This window comes from Lolium perenne, chromosome 3, assembly GCF_019359855.2.
Source record: "Lolium perenne isolate Kyuss_39 chromosome 3, Kyuss_2.0, whole genome shotgun sequence".
Taxonomy (NCBI): domain Eukaryota; kingdom Viridiplantae; phylum Streptophyta; class Magnoliopsida; order Poales; family Poaceae; genus Lolium; species Lolium perenne.
Window position 1 is genome coordinate 60,364,481 of NC_067246.2, and position 25,340 is coordinate 60,389,820.

Sequence of the window (25,340 nt, forward strand, 5' to 3'; positions counted from 1 at the left end):
AACATCAATGATGTGGAATGAGTAAAGCAGTACATGCCGGGTAACAAGGATAACCTAAGTTTCACTTGGTCCATGTAAAGTATCAAGGAGCAATAAGATATGTATCAAATAATAATACGAAAGGTTCACACGACTAAGATCTTCGTGTTATATGAGGGGATTGACGCAGTGATCAGGAGCTCGACATCAATCATTGTCGTAGACAGTTGTTCTGGACATGTCCGCATATATCCAAACCCATACACTTAAGGTTCAACGATATTGTAGAATGTGAGTGCGATATAAGATATAGTAAGAACTAGTTCTGAAAGTTGTTCGGAGAGTCTCGAAATGTTCCAGAGGTGTCTGGAATATTACAGAGAATGTCTAAAATGGTTTCATGCATTTATGGAAGTTTCTAGAACGATCTAGTAACTTCCCAGAATGTTGCGGAAAGGTCCGGAGTATTTTTGGAAAGTTGGAAGGGTTCGGAAGGGGTAGGCCTAGATGGGCACCTTGGGCCATGGGCCGCATGTGCCTAGCTTAGCTGGCACAAGGGAGTGGGGAGAGTCTATCTGGACTACAACCGCCCTCTCCTAATCAATTTGGGAAGGGAGAAGTTCAGATGAACTCCGACTCCCTCCCCAAATTAGTTTGTACGGACTAGTCCCAGTCTTAGACGCCTCTCCCCCAGCCGGACGACCCCCTTTAAAAGGAGAGTGAGAGAGGAAGTGGCAACACAACATGAGTCGTGCCCCCTCTCCAAAACCTAGCAACCGCCATCGCCCTAGCACTGCTGGCCTCCACCACCACCTCGCCGCCTCCTTCCTCCTAGCGTTGCTTCCCTAGCCATCGCGGGAGGTTGTCGTTGTCATCGTCCTTCTTCCTCACGAAGTGCTAATACATTGGAAATGTATCAGTGAACTTTGGTATATTTTTGTATGATATTCCATGATATGTGTATGATATGTGAGGTTCCCTAGTAGTTTTACATTGATTTATGGGGATTTGCAACGAAGTCCCCTCTCGTTAGTTTTTAACATTGTAGGAAACACCTCTTTTGCGTATTTGGGAGATTTAGGGATCTTCCGGACAACAAATGGACCCCAACTTTTGTCCACGCCATTTCTTTTGGGAAATACAACAATATGATTAGAAAAGAGGGGAGCTCGAGCTTCTTGGCCAGGAGAGAGGTCACATGGCGGGGCACGCTCCATGGGGCCCATCTTGGGCCATGGCACCTCTTTCGCGTCGGTTTCGATGCCCACACCTTTGTCTTGACCTAAAAACACACACACATCTTTATACATATGTTGGCATCTACGAAGTTGTGTGAGAGAGGCGAAAAGCGTGAAACAGATAGGTTTTGCGAACGTAGAGAGGGAAAACTCCACTAGAGTCGCCCCCCATTGGCTGCTCCTCCTCCATCAACATCACCATCATCGCCTTCATGACGAAGATGGAATACTCCACCTCTATTCTATGGGTTTGTGGAAGCAACATGTATCATCTCTCCCAATCTTCACTAATTAGTATCATATCAGATGTCTATCATGCTTGTGATCGTCAAGTAATGTTTTGATGGTTGATATTTTGCTTGTGATCGTCTAAGTAATGTTTTGATGGTTGATATTTTGTTATAAGATGAGTTATGAGATGCAATATATTATTATTGTGGTTGATGTAAAAAATACATACTAATTGAAAGAGTTCTTGGAGCGAGCTACGTGAAAGAGCTTAGGTATATGGGCATTTTTATGCCTCCTTGGTAATCGCATAGAAAAGATCACAACTTCACACATTTGTTTGAAGGACAGCACTACATGGCGGCGCCGCACCAACGCATGGTCTGTGCGGCGGATTGTCCCGTTCCCACCTTGTTGGCTTTTAATTAGTGAGCGCGCGCTCGCAACACAGAGCCTCACGCTGCAGTCCTCATTGACATTTAGCAAAAGCACGCACATAGCATTCCTGTCTAGCTTTTTCCGAAAAAACAAACGCACATGCATATGTTGTGCTGCTGCCCATTGCCATTCTGCAAAAAAATTGTACGATGCAGTATGATGCTCAAAAAATAGCAAAGAAAAAGCACACAAAGTTCGTCGCTGCTGCTAGCTTCATGACCGTGACATGTCCTAGAGACCAGCGGTTCAAATGAACTGTAAGCTACAATTACCAAATTAACTAGAAAAACTACGAGATAAATTTCAATCGGCTGCCAGATTATAACCACACATGAAAAGTCACCGGGCTAATGAGGCAACTAGTCAGAATTAATCTGGCAGCTAAATCTAACTAATTTGGCAATTTCCACTAATTTGAAATCCTACTAATTAATCGGGCAATCACTACTAAACTAATATGGCAATTGCTACTAAATTATCCTGGCAATACGCCATCCCATACAAAGCACCTGGTAGAACTCCACAAAGGCCCTCCCATGGAGAGAGAGAGACACCAGAGACGCCGGTGCACATCTCCTCCATTCCGAAGTGGTCCATGCTTTCTCTGCGCGTAGCTACCACGTCCGGCATCGGCGTTCTTGCACCTTCCCCGGGCGCGGCGACAACGTCCTCTTCTCGAGTCTTCCGCAGCATTCCTCTACCTCTCCCCGACGAGGCGCCACCCGCAACAGTGCTCGCCGGCGGCCTCCCGACGGAGCTCCTCCACCTCCCCCGGCGAGGCGCCACCTGCGACGATGCTCGCGGTGGCCTCCCAACGGCGTTCCGCCACCTTGCCCGGTGAGGCACCACCCGCGGCGGCGCTCGGCGGCGGCCTCCCCGCGCCGGTGCTCGCGGCGGTATCCCGACGGCGTTCCTCCACCTCCCCCGGCGAGGCGCCACCCGCGGCAGCGCTCGGCGGCGGCCTCTCCTCGCCGGTGCTCGACGGCGGCCTCCCGGCAGCGGTGCTCCCCACGGTGGTCATGGATAAGGTTGGGCATGTGTGTGCGCCAGGAAAGCTTGGATGGGGAAACAGAGTAAATAAAAATAGGGTGCGGTGTGGCTGCTTCCGTTTCTATAGGGGCGTGATGCGCTTTTCTGCTATAACAAAAACGTCGCACGGGAGGCTGATCTATGCGGCGCTTTCGGTTAGCTTTTCCCTTGTTTGAAAGTATTCAACGAAAACCACATTATGGTGAAAACTTTGTGAAAGCCATACTTAGTAGTTCCAAAGAAAACTGTGAAAAAATGCATCATATTGGGACGATGATGTTACAGGAACATTCAGATTTGCAAGTTTAAACTCATATTCATTTTTATAGTTATGTAAAAGACAAATTCAGCAATGAATAACACTTGCATGTGCACCAATATAAGTCGTTTGAGTTTACTAATACTTATTATTCCATGAACGGAAGGAGTAGCATTTACTGTCTGGTACTACCCATTGCTCAATTTGGTATTTCACGGCATCTAAAGAATTTTTAGTTTAAACCGAGAACTTATACATGTCTAGAAAACTTCACCTTCCCGACATAATTTCCATCGAAATATGATTTTCGTATGATATTTTTCTCTTATCCTCATAGTTGAATTAGGTTCATTCATTTGGATACCAAATCCTATTCTATTGATATCGTTTCAATTTACTCTATTACCTCTCACCCATACTAGCGGTCACATGTTTAATGAATGTAGGCAGATTTACGAAGCATTTTGTCTAGATCTGAGATAATTATTTTTGCATCGAAGGGAGAATGCGATTTTAAATGATTTTTTGTGCAATTTGGAACAGAACATGAATCAGGTGCACGTAACATACTGAACCAACAAGCACGACACGGATGCTAAACAAGGAAACATCACAGCAAAATATAAAGGACAAAAATAGGATTAGTGTTAGTGTGCAACAATTTTACAGAGGTGGCTTAGCAGAGAAGGGAAGATTTGCTGCTTTGGGATTAAGAAACGACACATGTTATGTGGAAAAATATTGGATGCACTAACGTCCCTAACCCTGACTTTCCCTGCCAGTGGTCCCAGATTTAGGTGGGACCCACAGGTCAGCGACTCAAGGTCAAGAGCTGCTACGTCAGGGGATCCTTTGTCCGTCTCAAGGATCGGTTCGGAAAAGTCTGGGTATACAAAGTGTCCAGAAGATTCGAGGCGAACTGAACCCGGAAACTGTTGAACCCTGTAACCCGGAGCGAACCCCATCTCCGACTCCTCCTCCTTTCTTGCTTCTCCTCTCCGCTCCGCCGCCGTCTCCCCTCCCACACGGATTCGATTCCTCACCCCCACCACTATAAGGATCCCACCGCCGAACCCAAGCCAAGAACCAAACCAATCCGCCGCCGCGACGCCAAGCCAAGATCTGAACCAACCCGCCGCGACGCCATGATCCTCCGCATCCGCAGCCGCGACGGCACCGACCGCATCACGGTGCCCAGCGCCGCCACGGTCGCCGACCTGCAGCGCCTCATCGCCGCCACCGCCACCGTGCCCGTGCCGCTGCAGCGCCTCTCCCTCGACCCGGCCCTGCTCCTCCCCGCCGGCCAGGCCGCCCCGCTGGATCCGTCCGCCCCGCTCGCCTCCCTCCCGCTCGCCAACGGCTCCTTCGTGTACCTCTCCTACCCGCCCGCCGCGCGCTCCGCCCAGCCGCCGCCGCCCCGGGCCCTCGCGCCCGCCGGCTCCTTCGGCAAGAAGATGACCATGGACGACCTCATCGCGCGCCAGATCCGCGTCACCCGCCAGGAGTCCCCGCTCTGCTCGCAGGCCTCCTTCGACCGCGACGCCGCCAACGCCTTCCAGCTCTACGTCGCCGAGTCGCTCGCCTTCGCCGTCAAGCGCGCCGGGTTCCTCTACGGCCGCGTCGACGCCGACACCAAGGACGTCCTCGTCGACTTCATCTACGAGCCGCCGCAGGACGCCACGGAGGACGTGCTGCACCTCATGCGGGACACCACCGAGGAGGCCCGCGTCGACGCCATCGCCGACGGGCTCGGGATGCGGCGGGTGGGGCTGGTCTTCACGCAGGCGGTCGGGAGGAAGGCCAGCGACACGGGCGAGTACACCATGTCCAGCCGCGAGGTGGTGCAGGCCGCGCAGCTGCAGGCGGAGGGCGGGATCCCCGAGTGGGTCACCGCCGTCGTCAAGCTCGAGGTCGGGGACGACGGCTCCGGGGACGTGCACTTCGAGGCCTTCCAGATGAGCGAGGTCTGCGTCAAGCTCTTCAAGGACGGCGTGCTGGAGACGGAGATTGGCGACTCGGACGACCCACGCCTCTCCAAGATGCGCAAGGAGGTGATCGCCGGAGGGAAGGACACCATGGAGGTCGACAACGACTTCTTCCTCGTGCCCGTCAAGATCTCTGATCACCAGGGTCCGCTCTCCACGGGGTTCCCTATCGAGAACCGTGGACTTCCTTTGGCAACCAAGCTCAGGGCACACCTAGACCGCGCCAAGCATCTGCCGTTCGTCAAGCGGATCTCGGATTTCCACCTGCTTCTCCAGGCCACTGCTATGCTGGATGTCAAAGCGGATGTTCCTGCTCTAGCTGCGTGCGTCAGGCTCCAAGCCGAGGTGCCCGAGGGCTACCAGCTGCTCATCGAGTACTTGGCTGGCCAAACATAATGTAATCTGCTCGCCACAAACAAGACACATTGTGCCATTTAGTTCGCTATATCATGTCGTGTGTATACTATTTGGTTTACTTTCATCAACTAGTGTTTCCCTTTTCAGTTCACTTGCAGTTTTGTTTTTATTATAACAGACTCACAGTCCAGCTATATTTATCTTTAGCATAACAGGAACAACTAGAGGGTGACAAGACAATTTACTTAGAATACTCTTATAATAGCAGATGCTTTCATCGACACAACTCACACAGGCTGCTGGTGGCTTGTTTGGTTGATGACCATGGTTCAATGTCAGATTGGCTGATATTGTTCTCATCAGCAGACATAAACTGTCTCCAATCGGCAGACACAAACTTGTTTATTTTGCTGATAAAGTGTCATATCCCTTGTTTATTTTGCTGCCGGATGATCTCTTCAACATATAGCGATTTTGTTTCTATAGTATTTCTCTTCCAATACTTGTTTGATGCCATTTTATGCAATGATTATCATATAAAAACAAAATTCTGTTAGTGGTATCTAATTCCATTATGTTCTTTAGCCAGATGGTGGCCTGCAAATTGGTTTACTGTTAGCTTCATTTATGTACATGTAAAAAAAAAGGTTCAAACTTTCTAAGTTTATTACATGAATATACATGCAATAAAACAATGAACACCAAGACTGACGAATTCTTTCTGTAATGTTGAACTAAATTTCCCTATTGCATGCCTATTTACATATATAAGAATTGTCTAATGGTAGTTTTAGTTCAATAGCAGTGCAGTTTTTCCACAAGATACATAAAAGTTGGAAGTTGAAGACAACTACATTAAAAACTACTTTGAACCAACTGAAATGTGAAATAGGTTTCTCAACAGGTACATTTGAAGGCTTAAAGCTAGTTCTATTTCTTTAATTCAGTATTTATTATCTCTGCTAAAAGCAACAAAACATAATGATGAATTTGTTTGAAATTTAAGAATAATTGTTCCTCTTACTCTCATTAGGAGAGTCCTACTGAGAGCGTCTCCATTTATGACTGGGAAAACTAATGTATTGTGTTAATTCCAGTTTTGAAACTAATTTTTTTTTAAGTTAATCTAAATCCGAATAGTCATGATCACCTTTGTGTTACGATTTATTAGCAGACTGTGTTTTTATTTCTTTGGTATGGTCTGGAACCAGCTTACAATCCTGGGTAACTTGTTTCTCTGACCAGCTAATGGTCTGAGTATGCATCTTATTTATTTGTACACTAATCATCAGTATATACTGTTCCTGATATTCTTTAGATTTGACAGTAGGTGTGGTTTTCTTTATCTTTTCCCAATGTTATGTAAAAAAGAGTTTTTTCTCTTCAAATTACAGTTGGGAGTTGACATATATCTGTTGATGCATCCCTTGTATCTATTTGTCTTTTCTTGGAATGGCATTGGTTGGCTTCTTTTGCTTCAAGAAACAGGCATTGGTGATGAACATGCCCGCATTTGATCTTCTGCACCAATACATAGGATGATATTCTGGTCACTTACGCTGTTGTGATGAACTTTTTGATCAGGTAAGCTCATTCTGTATGTATGCTGAGATATCTGAACAAAATGCATTGCTTTCCTTTTTACTGCTGTTTCTGAAGCACCATTTTCCAAGAGAGGATCGTAAGATGTTCTCTACAAATCTGGCCACCTTCTTGCTTTGATGGTAGGCTGTATCTTGGATATTTTCTCTAGCCCTTGCTTTCTCTTCTCTTCCTCATGCCTTTAACCACCTACCTTCCCTTTTATTTGTTGATGTTTATCCTCTCTATTAAATGTGCACTTTCGATTTGGAAATGCATTTCTGATCTCAGGTGCGTATGCTCTCTTTATCTAAAAATAAATTTCGAATTGTTAAAAAATCCAGAGAAAAAATTGGCATGTATACTATGTGAGCACTCAAAGTTTCGCTAAAAATCGACATTTTTTTGCCCTGTGTAAAAAAGACAAAAAATATCTCGAGAAATGCCTTATTTTAGCACCAAAATTTGTCTTTTTTACATGGGCTGCACAAAAAGTCGAGTTTTGCTGCAACAACTTTGTTAGCACGTAGGATGTGGAGATATGACATTTCCAAATATGTTTAAAATGCATTTCAGTAAAGGGGAGCATATGCACATGAGAGCGAAAACACCATGGCCCTTTTCCACGATTGCCTTCCAGTTCAATCTAATTGCCTTGCTTTCAGTTTACCTCCTCAGTACTCTCCCAGTTCCTTCTGGCAATGCAGATTTTTTTCCTTGCTCCTCTGAAACCCATGACCCCTTTTTTGTGCATATGTGGTGGTGCATCCTCTTTCATGTTCATCATGCATGTTATATTTGTTTTATATTACTACTTTATCTTGTTGAATGCAGTTATTGCAGTTTTATTTGATGATTATTCTAGTGTTAGGCAGTCTACTGAAGTATTTTCTCAGCGTATCTCTGTGTCTATTTAGTTTGTACATGTAATTGGCCATTATCCACCAACAGTCTAACATGATGTGGTTGGTCCAAACTATATGTACATATATGCTTTGTGGGCACTATATTTTCTCCACTTTTGTTCACTTTAGATGTTTAACAGATAACCGAACACACGATCAAAATGGCATGACTATTCACCTCAAATACTGGTTTAGCCACAAATAACAATTTTACTAACATGTTAATATTCTCTTTAAAATTAGCGTTCAAAGTATTGTTTTTGATGCTGTGGAGAGAAAAAATGGCATCAATTTGAGGCAGCAGGAAGCGTGTCTCTTAATAAGAGTGATGCATGATCCCTTAGTTGAGGCATATAACTACATGAGTTTAATGAAATTCGATTTGTTAGTGAGTAGTGACTAGCTATCTCGTACATTCCTAAAAAGTATGTCTATAAGCTAGAAACCAGATTGCCAATTATGACAAGGAATATTTCAATTGGTTTGATAAACTTAGCATGTTCAGTATTTCTCTCTAATGGAGTTTTTTTGACCACTAACCTGTTACCTCCCACAATACCATAATTCTTGTCTCGGATGCTAACGATAAGAGTTGAAGGTGCAGCAGTAAATTTTGTAAATTAACTGTTCTCCAGTAGCTGTTCTCTGCTTCTAATGTTGGTTTTGAACAATAATGCTGAGACGATTCAGTTTTGGAGCTTTTGGCACAATTCCCACAAATAGCAGTGAAGTTAATGTTTACTGTTTGAGTCATGACAATTTGCTTCATACTGTACAAATTGTTGAATTTTACATGAATGGATTTTACAAATTGATCTGGCAGATGAATTTGGTTGCTCTGCAGTTATTTAAGGTTACATTCTGTGGCTGAGATGAAGAAATGGGTTGTGTGAGTTCATCTCCATCCGGAAATTGGCAGCCTGTACTGGTCAATTGCGAAGTTTGGCATGTAGGAATCAATCGCTTACTTTGCTAACTTACCACGTGTTATCTAATTTCTGTAGACCTTAGTCCTGGCATGAAAGATGGTCAGTGACTGACTTGCTTGGATTAATGATTTGTATTGACCCTGCCATCTTGGATTCGTTTGCTCCTTGCAAGCAAGTACATTGAAGCAGGATCGTCCCATGGTGTCCCCTTATCTATTTTGTAATATGTGTCGTTCGTGTGTTTTGTATTCTTCATATTTGGTAAGAATTTTCATTTTTAACCAATTACAGAGATATCATTGGTGTTGAACCTGTATCATGAGCACAGAGGTACCTGAATCCGAGACATTCCGTGTTTGTTGCCACTTACCAGAATGCCCATGATGTGAGTTGTGTTGAACGGGAAACAAAGAGTTTATTCACCAGATATTAATAGCATCATAGTTTACAATCATAGATGAAAATGAAGTCTATCGAAGGCATGCTAGGTGGTATAATCGGCAGCTGTAGAGGCATCTGGTGGCACTCAGCGCTGACTGCATAAATCAGGGTAGCTGCTACGACTTGAAGGCCATCAGACTCCACCACCAACTTGTTGCATCCCAGATGACTGGCCCAGCCATACTATATGCCAGCCGCCAGCCGCCAGCAGAAGGCACCTGCTGTATGGACCAAGTTTCCACTGCGAGGAGGAGGTCCATGTTAATCGAGTGCCCTGATCTTCACATACCATGGCAATGGCTTCAACCACCGACACATTTGTTTTGCTAGTCTTCAGTGTTCCAGCTCTTACAAAGGTCGCGATTGCCTATGGTTGTTCGTTCCGGAGACTTGAGAGTTAGTTCGCTCGACAGAGCTACCAGGAGACTTGAGAGTTAGTTCGCTTGACAGAGCTACCAGGAGGTGACCGTGACAATCTCAGGGAGAGGTAGCTCTCCCGCCAGCGACCCCGGCACTGCCTGGTGAGTGGTGATATAACAGGTGCTCCAAAGTTTCTGAACCAGAACGATCTTCACAGGCCTTCCGGACTTCCTCCTTCAGGCCAAGAAACTTGCAGACCTCCTTGGCGGCAAGTAGACGGTGTATCATGCTCTATATCATCCGTACTTGAGCGCAAATGGGGCAGTGAGCCTGCGTAGAGGCAGTGTACGTCTATTGGATAGCACACCAAGGCACGGTAGTGTCCCATGTAGAATTTTGAAAACAAAAGTCTTTAGGTACAACCCGAGGTTTCAAAACTGTGTGCCGTGGTGAGTTGATTTTAACACTTCCACGGCCATCCTGCCGACTATACTGATGATCCCATTCTCATGGTTGGATTTGTTTTCTTTGTTCCTCATGAATGCGTAAAGTTTCTTGCTGTAAGCAGAATCAAATGTGCGACAAGAACTGAAAGAAATGGCACAGAATGATCAAGTTCTGACAAGGTAGAACGGCACAAAAATTGAAGGATTCAGATGAAGGTGATCCTGAGAATAGAGTATAATTTAGGGACTAGAGAAAAGCTATAACTACACCAACATATGCGTGGATAGAAAGATGTCAATCTGGATGCCGTAGCAATTACATTCTTCAGCTATCAATGTACTCGATGTTTCTTGGAGAATTTTATTCCCTGATTTTGAGTAGTAATGTTTACTCGATGTTTCAGGAGGTAGCTACCCCAGATGATCTTGTCGCCATGAGTAGGCTAGGCTATGGACTTCTGACCGGAGGGCCCGGCATGGGTTACAGGATCATCCAGACCCCTGCGCCACTTGCCTGCAGGAGGAAGATAATGTGGACCATATCCTTACGCAGTGTCCATATGCCAAGATGGTCTGGTTTGGCTGCTTGAGAAGGGTCGGTTCACAACTTCAAGAACCGCAGGACAATACAAACCTGGAGAGGTGGTGGACGGAGGCGAGGAAGAGGCTGCGGAAGGAGGACAGAAGAGGGTTTGACACTTTCGTTTTCGTCTTCTTGATTGCCTGGACGCTCTGGAAGCAAAGGAACGCCCGTGTATTCGGGAACTTTGAGAGTCAGCTGTCCACGGAGCAGATTATTGATAGGATCCTAGAGGAGTTCAGCCTCTGGTGGGCTGCGAGAGGAGTGGAGCGGAGAGTCATGTTGCGAGAGTAGGCTTTTAGTTTTTGTCCGTGGTGTGCGTGGGTTGGCCAAGGGCAGATGTTCGCATCCCCCTTTTGGTCTCTTGTATTTTATGTTGCTCCCTTCTATAAAAATATGGCACGACTTTCACGTGCCCGCGATTTTTTTTTTTGCATATTCATGTCTTAACTCAACCATGAAAGGTAGCGAACAAGTTATGTACTCCCTACGTCCCAGTTCGCAAGGCAAATTCCCAAAAAATATTTGTCCCAAAATCGCTCACCTCCTAGGCATATTTTGCATTTAATGTGGGAGTAAACTAATTCATTCTTGCATGCAAACACTTCTCTTTTCATCACCCACCACGCACTAGTACTCCATGCATGTGAAACCACCGCTCACTAGTACTTCATGCATTGGTGATTAACGTTTTAACGCACTAGTTTCCCAATTAATTGCAGCACCGATTAAAGTTTTAACGTGCAAATTTAGAGCCAGTGAGAATTCACCTTGGGCCAAGATATTTGAAAACTTTGCCTTGCGAACTGGGATGGAGGGAGTAGGAGAGGTTATGCAAAGGCATAGCAGAGGGATCAGTTTCTAATGAAAACACTTACCAGGCCTCTAATCGTCTGTCCTGGTAATTAAAACCACGCAGAATGTTTCAAATTCTATTCTTAACTACTGGCCTGGTAAGGAAGCCTGGCGTGTGGAATTGCATGCTCCGCCCAGTTCAATTTGGCTAATCTGGCATCGTAATTAAAACCACGCAGAATGTTTCAAATTCTATTCTTAACTACTGACACTAGCTGCAATACTTGTAAAATGAAACTTCAAGATAGTAAAGGAACCCGCAGTTTAGTCGCAACAAAATGAACAGTTCACCTCCCCTTATCACTGGACAGTTGACATTAATGTTTATGAATATGAATATGGAGGGTATAAAACTATAGACTGAGATAAACATACCTATAGAGCTCTAATTTAGCATCAATAAACAGAAATTGGAATAGACAAACTTTTAATAGAACTACAATATATAGTTCAAACATGAAGTTTACATGTCAAGGTAGCACAACTCCTACTCAACAGTGGTGATTATCACAATACAGGACCAGAGGTTCATCTCGATTTCAGCACATGGAACGGACATATGAGCCTGTAGTGTATTTCTGAACAGAAAGGGATACATATAATATTCTTTTAAACTCAATAGCTAGACAATCTGATTATTACATCTTTCACCTTGTGAATCGACAAAACCTTTTATTATGCAAGATATCATGTTTTCAGTATTACTACTCTACTAGAACTATCATTGCCCACTAATACTGTCATAGCTGACTGCAAATAACATGGGCAAGATTCACCAATATATATGATTACCACAGCCACAGAGCACAGAAGCAAGAAAAAAAAAATCTAAACTTTAGGAGATAAATTCAGGAGGGCTTCAAGTCGAGTGGTGCCTTCTTTATCGCTGGGATCTCCACTGGGTGAGCGGGATGCACATAGGGAAACATGTTGTGGTGCAAGTAGTTGTGAGAGCATTGGTATCTGGTAGTGCCATGTTCAATGGAGTATGCAAGGACGGTGCCATTAACATCCAAGAAGATTATATCAGCAGTTGGGTGGAAGCCAAGCAGCGAGAAGAGCGTGTTTGCACGGATGCGGCATTCAACATATTTCTGTTTAGTAACAATGTCAGTTGCCTCTGGATTCCGTTGTGCCAGTTCCATGACATCAACTTGGTGTGCCAGCTCCCACTTTGCGCCAGCGTCAGTGCCATCTACACCACCAGCCTGCAGATCCCACACCTTCAACACCGAGCAGTCGAAGTGCGCGTACCGAAGACCCCCGCCCTGGCGCTCCCCTATGCATCGGTTCAGTGTCCGAGTAGTGCCATGAACACGGATGGGCACTGCAAGGAATTTGATGGTGTGGTGAAGAGAGTTGTATGCAATGACCCTGTTCATGGGCGAGTACGCGATCCAGTATGCGGTGCCACTCTGGCCCAGGAACGGTGGTGCATGTGTTTCGACAATAATAGGCATCGGATGCTGGAATCTTAGAATCTTCCACTGGCCGGTGGCCGAGGAGAAGACCATGAGATCCATGAATCTGCCAGGAAACTGGCACGGGAACCTTAGGAGTTTAAAAAGGACGACTTGAAAGCACCTGATGCTGCTGCTGCTGCCATCTCCAGCTTCAGTGTTAGTCAGCGACAGAAGTCCAGACAAGTTTGCCGGAGGCACCCACGGCAGCTTCGGGAGAGCGACCCACTGCAAGGTCACCGGGTTGCAGACGTAGTACTGCGATGCCATGCTTTTGCCCCTGGAGCACAGCACGAGTCCGGCCGTTGCGTGCATGATGAAGATCTCCCTGCTCCTAGCCGCGGGTCCAGGGCACGGCCGAGGCAAGAAGGCGAGGTCTGCAGCGAACATGGACTCCGTCTCGGACGGTCGGGTGGATGCGTCCAGGAACCGAGAGCGTTGCCGCCAGGGGTGGTCGGACTGGATGAAGACGCCCGAGAGGTTGGCGGAGTACGCCTTCCAGTATCGATCGTCGAATCCAGCGCTGAGGACGATGAGGTTGTAGCGGCGGGCGACGGCGCGGACGCGGGGCAGGTACTTGGCCGGCACGCGGTAGAGGATCGCCTCCACTAGGTTGTCGCAGAGGAGATCCATCATGTCTATTGTGCTGCTAATCAATTCAACCGAGGCACGCGGTGGTGTTCTATATATATAGGTCGATCCGCGAGAGATCACATCCTCCCCGCCGGCTGCGCGCGGGGAGCAACAGGACTCCCGGCCGTTCTTGCAAACGAACTCTCCGTATGGCTCTTACATAGACGATTGATGGAGTCCTCACTTAACCCAACAGCGCCGACGTGTGCTCTACGGCCTCACGTTTCGTCACGCGCTGCCGTATTCAATTATAGATGGTAGCATTCTAAGAATTTGGTAATAGTTTAGAGTCCGGGTATATTTCAGCAGTGCCATTCTGTTGGTGCGTGTGAGGGCATGAAACTCGATGGGTGATGCCAATGTCACTAAAGAACTTGTTAAGTTTGATATACTCGCCTCCCCAATCAGTTTGGACATGCACAATTTTCTTATTCAGAAGGCGTTCAACATGGCGTTGGAACTGAAGAAAAATATCAAAGACATCATTCTTTCTTTTAAGGAGATACAACCATGTAAAACGACTATAACCATCGATGAAACTGACATAAAAAGTGTGTCCACTAGCAGAAGGTTGGGCAGGACCCCAAACATCAGAATATATTATCTCAAGGGGAGAAGAAATCACACGACTAGAAAGGGAAAAAGGTAATTGGTGACTTTTGCCTTGCTGGCATGCATCACAAACTCCATTATTGTGCAAACTAGATGAAGGAAGCTGGCGATGGTGTAAAATATGCTGAACTATGGGTGTTGCTGGATGCCCAAGGCGACAGTGCCACTTGTCACGGGACACCCTTATTCCGCTGAAGACTTGTTTCAGAGACGACTCATCAAGACGGTAAAGACCACCATGGCACCGACCACTAAGCAGAATTGCCCTCGTGTCTCGATCCTTAACAAGGAAAAAATTGGGGTGAAATTCAATGAACACTTTGTTGTCTATGGTGAATCGACGAACAGAAAGGAGACTACGAGTGACAGATGGTACATGCAATATACCCTTAAGATGTAAAGAATGTGATGATGAAGTTGGAATTTGAGAATGGCCAATATGATGAATGTGCATACCATGTCCGTTTGCCGCATGCACCTGATCAGTGCCATTGTAGTTCTCCTTCACCGTGAGCTTGTCAAGGTGGTTGGTGAGGTGATCGGTGGCTCCGGTGTCCATGTACCAGCCGGAGTCGACGGAGTATGAGCTCGTTTGGCCAGGGGTAGTTGCTGCAGCAACCTGGCGCTCCATGTACCGGCCATCATTGTCGACGCCGAGGTAGTCCTGCTTGAAGCGCTTGAAGCAGCTGGAAGCCTTGTGATCGGGCTTGTCACAGATCTGACAGACCGGACGATTGCCACTTCCACCACCTGAGCGTGCGCCACGGTCAGAAGAGAAGCCGCGGTCACCACCGTAGTTGCCGCGGTCACCACCGCGATCAGCGCGGTCACCACCGCGGTCGCCCTGGCCAGGACGAGAACCGCCGCCAGAAGTGTAGCCCTGCCCAGCTGGTTTGGTGATGTAGACCGGCCGGGGCAGGTTCCGCGGGTCAGGCCCCGAGCGATAGTCGGGGCGGAAGGGTGGTGACGGCTTGCCGCCACCATTGCGGTAGGAGGCGTTGGCGGAGAAGTCACCGTGGCCACCATGAAGGGTCGACTTCCGCCTCGCGATGCGCTGCTCCGTGCTGAGCAGCTGCGAGAACAGATCACGGAGTGGGATCGGCGTGGTGCGGGCGGAGACAACCTCCACCAGGGCATCGAAATCCTCATCGAGGCCATTGAGTATGCAGGAGATGAGCTCTTCAGGTCGCAGAGGCTGGCCAATAGAGGTTAGTGTATCGGAAAGCGATTTAATTTTATTGAAGTAGACTGTCACCGAGGAGTCCAGCTTCTTCACTTCGTCGATCTGCCGACGGAGCTGCATGTACCGCGCAGATGACTGCGACGAAAAACTCGACGCGAGAGTAGTCCAGGCGTCCAGAGAGTTGTTGGCGAAGAGGATCATACCCTGGACCGCCTCAGTGGACGTGGAGATGATCGCGGACAGAATCGCCGCGTCCTGCTGGTGCCAGGCGGTGAAGGCAGGGTTGGGGATGTGGCGAGGCTTGAGTGCCTCGTCCTTGGCCGGCGTCGGATTGAATGCTGGGTTGTCGATGAACTGCGGCGGGCAGGGAAAAGTGCCGTCGATGAAGCCGGTGAGCAGATGGCTGCGGAGTATGGGCGCCACCTGCGCTCTCCAGTAGAGGTAGTTGTCGGTGCCGAGACGCGTCGTGACGAGCGGCGCGAAGTTGAAGGGCGCCTGCATCGCGCCTGTTGATGAAGACGACGACGCGTTGCCGAAGAGGAGCGTCGGGTGACCCAGCATGGATCCGCCGGTGCCGCTGAGAACCGATCCAGAGGAAGCTTCGCTCTGAGCGGGAGAAGACATGGTGGAACGCAGATGTAGATGCGATCAGGATTGAGCCTTGAGCTCTGATACCATGAAAACAGTAATATGGTAGGGTAAAGGATCGTGTCACAAAGGATCACGTCCGTGTCATATATATATAGTCATCAGGGTAGGTACATGGCTTAGAGTACAAGGCATATCCTGCCTAATATACAACAGACTAAATCTGATCATATCATAACAGATTGATCAACTACCAACTATATAATACATGTCAGATACGTTGTCTATCAGTTTCCGCTGCGAGGAGGAGGTCCATGTTAATCGAGTGCCCCGATCTTCACATACCATGGCAATGGCTTCATCCACAGACACATTTGTTTTGCTTGTCTTGCGTGTTCGAGCTCTTTTTGCTTGTCTTGAGTGTTCCAGCTCTTACAAAGGTCGTGATTGCCTTTGTACCAATATGGCTGTTTGTTCCGGAGACTCGAGAGCTACTTCGCCTGACAAAGCTACCAGGAGGTGACCGTGACAATCTCAGAGAAAGGTAGCTCGCCTGCCAGCGACCCTGGCACTGCCTGGTGAGCTTTCTGAATCAGAACGATCTTCACATGCCTTCCGAACTTCCTCCTTCAGGCCAAGAAACTTGCAGATCTCCTTGACAGCAAGTACACAGTGTATCATGATGTATATCATCCTAGTGTACGCTTTATTGGATAGCACACCAAGGCACGGTAGTGTCCCATGTAGAACTTTGAAGTTCTAAAAAAAAAAGTAGAACTTTGAAAACAAACAAGTCTTTAGGTACAACCCGAGGTTTAAAAACTGTGTGCCGTGGTGAGTTGATTTTAACACTTCCATGGCCATCTTTCCGACCATACCGATGATCCTATTCTCATGGTTGGATTTGTTTTCTTTGTTGCTCTCGAATGCGTAAAGTTTCACGCTGCAAGCAGAATCGTTGCGACAAGAACAGAAAGAAATGGGACGGAATGATCAAGTTCTGACAAGGCAGAACGACACAAAAATTAAAGGATTCAGATGAAGGTGATCCTGAGAATAGAGTACAATTTAGGGACCAACACATGCGTGGATAGAAAGATGTCAATCTTGATGCTGTAGCAATTATATTCTTCAGCTATCAATGTACTCGATGTTTCTTGGAGAAAAAAGAATCCTGATTTTGAGTAGTAACAGTTCAAAGATCAGTATATATGTACTTAGAGCTACCCCAGATGATCTTGTCGCCATGAGTACTTTTCTGTTGATGTTGTTTTGTGAACAATCAAATATTTGCATATTCATGTCTCAACTCAACCATGAAAGGTAGTGAACAAGTTATGTAGGAGAGAGGTTATGCAAAGGCATAGCAGAGGGATCAGTCTCTAATGGAAACACTAACCAGGCCTCTAATCTGTCCTGGTAATTAAAACCACTCATAATGTTTCAAATTCCATTCTTAACTACTGGCTTGGTAAGGACGGCTAACGTGTGGAATTGCATGCTCTGGCCAGTTCAATTTGGCTAATCTGGCCTGGTAATTAAAACCACGCAGAATGTTTCAAATTCTATTCTTAACTACTGGCACTAGCTGCAATACTTGTGAACTTAAACTTGAAGATAGTAAAGGAACCTGCAGTTTAGTCGCAACAAAATGAACAGCTCACCTCCCCTCATCACTGGACAGTGTTGACATTAATGTTTATGAATATGAATATGAATATGGAGGGTATAGACTGAGATAAACATACCTACAGAACTCTAATTTAGCCCTCAATAAACAGAAACTAGAATAGAGAAACTTTTAATAAAATTACAGTATAGTTGAAACATGAAGTTTTCATGTCAAGGTAGCACAACTGCTACTCAACAGTGGTGCTTGACACAATGCAGGCCAGAGGTTCATCTTGATTTTAGCACATGTAACGACCATAAGAGTCTGTATTGTATTTCTGAACAGAAAGGGATACATAATATTCTTTTAAACTCAAATAGCTAGACAATCTGATTGATTATTACATCTTTCACCTTGTGAAGCAAGAAAACCCTTTCTTATGCAAGATATCATGTTTTCAGAATTAGCACTCTAGAACTACCATTGCGCAAAAACACTGTCGTATATAGCTGGACTGCAACTAACATGGGCAAGATTCACAAATATGATTACCACTGCCACGGAGCAGAGAAACAAGGGGAAAAAAGAACTGAACTAAACGAGATAAATTCAGGAGGGCTTCAAGTCGAGTGGTGCCTTCTTTATCGCTGGGATCTCCACTGGATGAGCGGGATGTACATAGGGAAACATGTGGTGGTGCAAGTAGTTGTGAGAGCATTGGTATCTGGTAGTGCCATCTTCAATGGAGTATGCAAGGACGGTCCCATTAACATCCAAGAAGATTATATCAGCAGTTGGGTGGAAGCCAAGCACCGAGAAGAGCGTGTTTGCACGGATGCGGCATTCAACATATTTCCGTTTAGTAATAATGTCAGTTGCCTCTGGATTCCGTTGTGCCAGTTCCATGACACCAACTTGGTGTGCCAGCTCCCACTCAGCGTCAGCGTCATCTACACCACCAGCTTGCAGATCCCACACCCGCAACACCCAGCAGTCGAAGTGCGCGTACCGTAGACCCCCGCCCTGGCGCTCCCCTATGCACCGGTTCAGTGTCCGAGTAGTGCCATGAACACGGCTGGGCACTGCAAGGAATTTGATGGTGTGGTGAAGAGAGTTGTATGCAATGACGCTGTCCATGGGCGAGTACCCGATCCAGTATGCGGTGCCACTCTGGCCCACGAACGGTGGTGCATGTGTTACGACAAGAATAGGAATCGGAAGCTCGATGGGTTTTTTCTCCCAGCTTCCGGTGGCCGAGGAGAAGACCATGAGATCCAGGAAACTGCCACCAAACTGGTACGGGGGGAGGTTAAAAAGGACGACTTGAAAGCTGCTGCTGGCATCTCCAGCTGCAGTGTTAGTCACCGACAGAAGTCCAGACATGTACGTCAGAGGCCGCCACGGCAGCTTCGGGAGAGCGACCCAATGCAAGGTCACCGGGTTGCAGACGTAGTACTGCACTGCCATGTTTTTGCCCCTGGAGCACAGCACGAGGCCGCCCGTTGCGTGCACGATGAAGATCTCCCTGCTCCTAGCAGCGGGTCCAGGGGACGGCGGAGGGAAGAAGGCGAGGTCTGCAGCGAACATGGACTCCGTCTCGCACGGTCGGGTGGAGGCATCGAGGAACCGAGAGCGTTGCCGCCAGGGGCGGTCGGACTGGATAAAGACGCCAGAGACAGAGAGATTGGCGGAGTGCGCCTTCCAATATCGATCGTCGAATCCAGCGCTGAGGACGATGAGGTTGTAGCGGCGGGCGACGGCGCGGACGCGGTGGAGGTACTTGGCCGGCACGCGGTAGAGGATCGCCTCCACTAGGTTGTCGCAGAGGAGATCCATCATGTATATTGTGCTGCCAATCGAGGCACGCGGCGGTGTGCTATATAGGTCGATCCGCGAGAGATCACATCCTCCCGGCCTGCTGCGCGCGGGGAGCAACAGGACTCCCGGCCGGCCGGTCTTCGAAACTAACTCTCCGTCTGGCTCTTACATAGACGATCGATGGTGTCCTCACTTAATCCAACGGCGCGACGTGTGCTCTACGGCTACGGCCCAAAAATTTGAGCGTGTTACGTTTCGTCACGCTGCCGTATTCAATTATAGATAGTAGCATTCTAAGAATTTGGTAATAGTTTAGAGTCCGGGTATTTTTCATTTGGCTACTTTTTGCACGTACGGGTTTTGTCTATGCAGCTTTTTAAGTTTAAGTCACCCAAGAAAAGTGTAATTGTGGTTTAAAACTTTAAATAAAAGTGAAATTGCATTCAGTTGTACATTTTTTGTTAGAGAAATGCAACGAAAGTATTTTTGGTGGGTGACTGAGATTTAAGGAATTCTCAGTTGATTGAGACATACCAAATCCGTTTACACACCTACAAGCATGTATGTTATATTGATCTCCATTATCATGCTATAAATATTTTTTCGATAAAGGGAATGTATTAATATCACAAAGATATCATTTCGCGGGAGCTCGTGTAGGGAGAGCTGCGCGGGCTGGGCATCTCCGTCCGGGCGGCGGCGGTGCTCCGGGCGGCGGCTTCCTCCTCCAGCGCCGGGAGAGGTCGGCTAGTTGGCGTGCGGTCGTGGCCCTGGGTCCCCGCGCCAGATCTGTGGCGGCTCGTGGAGCATTCGAGCGGGGTTGCGGCTGCTCGCGGCGGGCGCCGACCGCTGCAGCTCGACGGCGTGGCGGGCGTGGCCCCTCCGGCCAGCGGCTGCCGTGGCTCTGCTCCGCGGCGGCGTGGAGTTTCTGCTCGTGTGGGTTGGTGGAGGAGTGTAGTGGCGGTGTGCTTCGGTTTCCGGCGCGGTGGCAGTTGCACGGGTTCGCTTTGGTTGCTTCGTCGACTATCTCGTGGGCAGCGGTGATGATGCGGACGGCGGCGTTCTCGCTGCACTGACGGGGAGCCTACATGTGGCGGCGCGATGGACGTGGGGCCTGGCTGCCTCGCTCTGTCGGCTTCATCGACGGTCGCCGATTTGGCTTGGTGGGTGCTCGCTCGGCTTTTGCTTCGTGTGGTGCCCGTATGCTGGGGTGGCGGCCCCGGATGGTGGTCTTCTTCGTCTCGTCGAGCTAGGAGGTGGCTCTGCGGGAGACGGACCTGGCCCCAGCGCCTTGTTTCATCCGTGGCCTCGGATCGTCGAGCGCGTGGGGCTGGCGTTCGCGTGCAGGTTGGTGTTGGTGGTCCGGCTGGCCCTTGAGGGGCGGGTGTGTGGCTTGCGACTCATCGCTGGGCGAAAGCTTGTCCTGGCAGGCCATCGGGACCGACGTCGGTGAGGCCCTTGGGCGCCACATCCTTCTTGAAGTCGTCGTCGAGGTGGTGTTTCTCATTTAGCGTATAAATAGGAGCTAAATAGGGCTATATCCGGCTATTAGCGATTTTTCTCATTTAGCGTATAAATAGCATAGCGCAGCGGCAGGTCTCCCGAAAGACTATAGCCGGCTATTTAAAACTTTGGGTATGGTCAATAAAGCTCTGAGGAATGTATTTTTTTGTTTTGAAAAAGAGAGTCTCCTCTCCGATTTCTATTAGTAATAGAAACCACAGGTTTGCTACAAGGACGAAAACGAATAAAGCTCTGAATGTTGGTGTTCCACTTCGTTTATTCTCCCCCATTCGATGCCATGATCCCAGAATGCTTAACCAGAAGTTGCATCTTGAGCTGATCATGTTTGTACCTTTTTGTACTGCTGCTCTGGATGGTATAGATCTAGATATATGGTGGTAGGATCCCTTAATTAGTGGCAGCGATTAATCCCCGGGTGGATAAAATCGAACAAGCTCTAATTTGCCAGTAGGTATGCAGCTTAGGACTGTACTGCCAATGCAGCGTCGGCTTCGATCTTCTCGCCCTTGTTGTGTCCGAGCTCCGCCGCCGTAAAATGCATAGGATGGGCCGTCCGGCTTGTGTCCCTCTCATGGGTTCTCTTCCTCGAAAGCTCCGACACGAAGCTGATCATGTCCGTCAGGTCGCAGTACGACGACCCGCCTTCCTCCATGGCCGCTCTCGCCTCCGCGGCGAGCTCCTTGGCCCTGCACCTTCTGGCCGCCCCCTCCGGCCCGTCGTCCATCAGCTGGGCGATCACTTTCTCCACGTCGCCGCTCGCCACCTGAACGCCCTCGGCCTCCTCGGGAACGTACATGGCGGGCACCTTGACGCCAGACCTGACGCCGACGCCGAGCACGTCCACGAGCAGCCGCTCGCTGGAGAACTGGTCGCAGAAGCTGGGCCACGTCAGTGCCGGCACGCCGTCGGATATGGCCTCCAGCGTTGCGTTCCAGCCGCAGTGCGTGAGGAAGCCACCCACCGCCGGGTGTGAGAGGATGGTCACCTGCGGCGCCCACCCGCGCACCAGGAGGCCTCTGTCCTTGACGCGCACCTCGAACCCTTCGTCGTCGAGCAGCGTCCTCACGGCGGCGTCGGACTTGGCCTCTTTGATGGCCCACACGAACGGCCGCCCGGAACTTTCGAGGCCGCGTGCGAGCTCAGCGAGCTGCTTTGCCGGCAGCCGCGCGATGCTGCCGAAGCTGATGTAGAGCACGGACGCCGGTGGCCGGGCGTCGAGCCACGAGACGATATGGCCGGCGTCGACATCAGCGCGGTTGCCGCGGCCGGCCTTGGCGTCGGCGTCCAAGGTTGAGGATGCGCAAGTCGGCCCGACTGCCCACGTCCTCCGGCCGAGAGCCGCGGCGTACGCGTCGATGAAAACGTCCTCGACGCCCCGGAACGTGTTGATCAGCAGGCCGTCGGCGGTGGCCTCGGCGTCGATCATGTGGTGCTGCTCCTTCTCGACGCCGGGGAACTGAAAGAAGCCCTGGAAGGTGGCCTTGTTCCCGACGGCGCGCACCGGGAAGTCTGGCACCTCGAACGGCGCCATGTCTTCGTCACCGACGCTGTCGTACACGCCGTGCGCGAACAGGTTGTGCACGGCGAGGAGGTAGTAGGCGGACGGGCAGTGCATCACTAGCCTTGGGATGTTGAAAAGTTCGCACACCTCCGCTGTCCAAGGGTTGCACGCGTCGGCGATGAGGCAGTCCGGCCGGCGGGGCAGCGCCCGAATGTACTCCTCCAGCGGCTCGGCCATCTTCCAGATGGCATGGAAGAAGGTGATATGTTCCTTGTCGAGCTGGTCGATGGCCTCAAGCCCCTCCGGGATGCCGAGCTGCGGGCCGGGGAACGGGAGCTCGACGAGCTCGACAGCGAGGCCTGCCCTGGTGGCAGCCTCCACGGCGGCCCTGTTGCGCGCGGCGTTGACAGGCGTGGTGACGACAGTGACCCGCGGCCCGCGCGCGGCGAGGATGCGCGCCAGGTCCACCATTGGGATGATGTGGCCCTGCGCCACCAGCGGCACCAGAAGGAAGTGTAGCTCCGTCGACGCCGCCATCTCTTCCCGGGCGGCCCGCACTATGTTCTGATGAGCAATGGAAATTGGCAACAACGGTGATGGAGCGGCGCAAGCTTATCGATCGAGCCTAAGGCGTACGGTACTACCAATGTCGAGGCTACGAGGCCGCTATATATGTTGGATGGATGACGTGACACGTACTCCCTCTGATCTTGTTTAATTCGATGCGGCGTTAGTACCTACGTAGCTGTTTACTCGTGCTGAGCTCGCGTCAATTTAATCTGTCCGGAGGGAGAGTACATATAATGGAACTACTACTGACTACGGATGTGTACACTTTTGATCGATGGATGGAATTCATGTGAGAGGAAGGAGAGAAGACGTGGCCGAGTAGGCATCAACTAGCTATGTAGGGGAAGATGACAAGGTAGATGATAAGGCGTGCAGTCACCGTGCCTACACATTTTGAGATCGACGAAGTATGAGTGGATGGGTCATAGCAAGTCATGGCCGTGGCCGCAATTCGCTTTCGAGATTGAGCGGATCAGAGCTGTAAGTATGGGTCGAAACAGATTCTAGAAGCAAGCAGTTCGGCAGAAACTTCACCGGATTAGAGCAAAATTTTTGCACAGTCACCTGCCCTAGTAAATTCACTACAGAAATCGCGACGTACGCCGAGGGCCGTGGCATACGCCGACGGCCAAATGTCGGGGCCATCGGCGTATGGCCCGGCACGGCCAGCCAGCGAGTCTCACCCTCGGCGTATCGTTGCCGTCGGCGTAGCGAAGTCTACGCCGAGGGCAGCCCTCGGCATATGTTTGGCCCTAGGCGTAGACAGGGCTACGCCGACGGCCACCCTCGGCGTAGACTATTTGTTAAATTTGTCTAATTTGTAAAAATTATAACTAATTCATATGATGTCAGAAAAATGCGTGTAAGGTATCAAAATGTTCAGAAAAACATCCTCTATCCGTTTATGTCAAAATCATGCATATTTGAATCATGTATATCATGTTAATATAGTAACAATTCAAACACTTTCTTATATGTCATCGGGTTCCCGTTTTGGCCAGATGGCGATTTAAACGAAGTCAGAAAATCCCGCGGAGCCACATGGCGTCATTTTATGTGTCCTAGTAACCACTCCAAAAGACGGAATTGGGTTACGGCAGTTATTTTGGAACACCCTTCACAAACAGGGCTATCAAGCTCGGAGTTCTATGACTTTTAGGGGAAATGAGAAGGAAACGGTCCGTGACACCGCATAGTTTGTCGAAACGAGGCTATATTTTGCATGTGCGTGGTCCCTGGGATGGGAAGCAATGCCCCGGAAGCGGATTTCCAATCCGACCCATGGCCGATGGTTTTTTTATTTTCGGGGTGCCAAAACGGGTTTATTTGTGAACCAGCTACATGAGGCGTATTTTTGTATTGCGCGAGACCTCCGCGTAGTAGTAGGACACCGCCTCCGCACCACATATCACATGTCATATGTGCGTGCTAGCTATCTGGGAATCCCTGCGGCTTCCTGTTGTGTCCCGCTGAATCCGCTGGAAAGTGACCGGATTTGAACTAGGGCTACACTTTCCGTCGCTCAATAAATTCTGGAAAAAATGTTTTTAGGTCTAAAACTCATTACTTTATGTGCTAAATTTTTCCATTTAGCACGATGGTGAATGGGTGCAACAGCGCGCCCGGTACGGCCATACCGCATCTCCGTGGGGGCCCGTTTTGGCCGGATGGCAATTTAAACTAAGTTAGAAAATCCCTTGGAGCCGCATGGCGTCATTTTATGTGTCCTAGTAACCACTCCAAAAGATGGAATTAGGATACACCAATTATTTTGGAAAACCCGTCACAAACAGAGCTATCACGTCCGGAGTTCTATGGCTTTTAGGGCAAATGAGTAGGAAACGGTCCGTGACACCGCATAGTTTGTCGGAACGAGGCCATATTTGGCACGTGTGTGGTCCCTGGGATGGGAAGCAATGCACCGGAAGCAGATTTCCAATCCGACCCATGGCTGATGGTTTTTTCATTTTCGGGGTGCCAAAACGGGTTTTTTTCGTGAACCAGCTACATGGGGCGTATTTTTGTATTGCGCGAGACCTCCGTGTACTAGTAGGACACCGCCTCCGCACCACATATCACATGCCATATGTGCGTGCTAGCTATCTGAAAATCCCTGCGGCTTCCTGCTGTGTCCCGCCGAATCCGGTGGAAAGTGACCGGATTTGAACTAGGGGTACACTTTCCGTCACTCAATAAATTCCGGAAAAAATATTTTTAGGTCTAAAACAC

At 48.9% G+C, this 25,340-nt stretch overlaps 4 protein-coding genes across 4 annotated transcripts; 1 reads left to right on the forward strand and 3 right to left on the reverse strand.

The window, feature by feature from the left end:
- The first annotated feature begins 4,088 nt into the window (after window positions 1–4,088).
- On the forward strand, window positions 4,089–5,659 carry LOC127326097 (NPL4-like protein). The gene has a single exon (XM_051352955.2). The coding sequence runs from the start codon at window positions 4,317–4,319 to the stop codon at window positions 5,550–5,552; it is 1,236 nt and encodes a 411-aa protein (XP_051208915.1). The 5' UTR covers window positions 4,089–4,316; the 3' UTR covers window positions 5,553–5,659.
- A 6,799-nt stretch (window positions 5,660–12,458) lies between these two features.
- LOC139837893 (uncharacterized) lies at window positions 12,459–13,706 on the reverse strand. Its single transcript, XM_071827201.1, has one exon. It carries the CDS (start codon window positions 13,704–13,706, stop codon window positions 12,459–12,461), a length of 1,248 nt encoding a protein of 415 aa, XP_071683302.1.
- A 4,601-nt stretch (window positions 13,707–18,307) lies between these two features.
- Window positions 18,308–19,534, reverse strand: LOC127326096 (F-box protein At5g49610-like). The gene has a single exon (XM_051352953.1). It carries the CDS (start codon window positions 19,532–19,534, stop codon window positions 18,308–18,310), a length of 1,227 nt encoding a protein of 408 aa, XP_051208913.1.
- A 1,730-nt stretch (window positions 19,535–21,264) lies between these two features.
- Window positions 21,265–23,281, reverse strand: LOC127326098 (UDP-glycosyltransferase 73C5-like). Its single transcript, XM_051352956.2, has one exon. It carries the CDS (start codon window positions 23,076–23,078, stop codon window positions 21,501–21,503), a length of 1,578 nt encoding a protein of 525 aa, XP_051208916.1. The 5' UTR covers window positions 23,079–23,281; the 3' UTR covers window positions 21,265–21,500.
- Window positions 23,282–25,340: the final 2,059 nt, after the last annotated feature.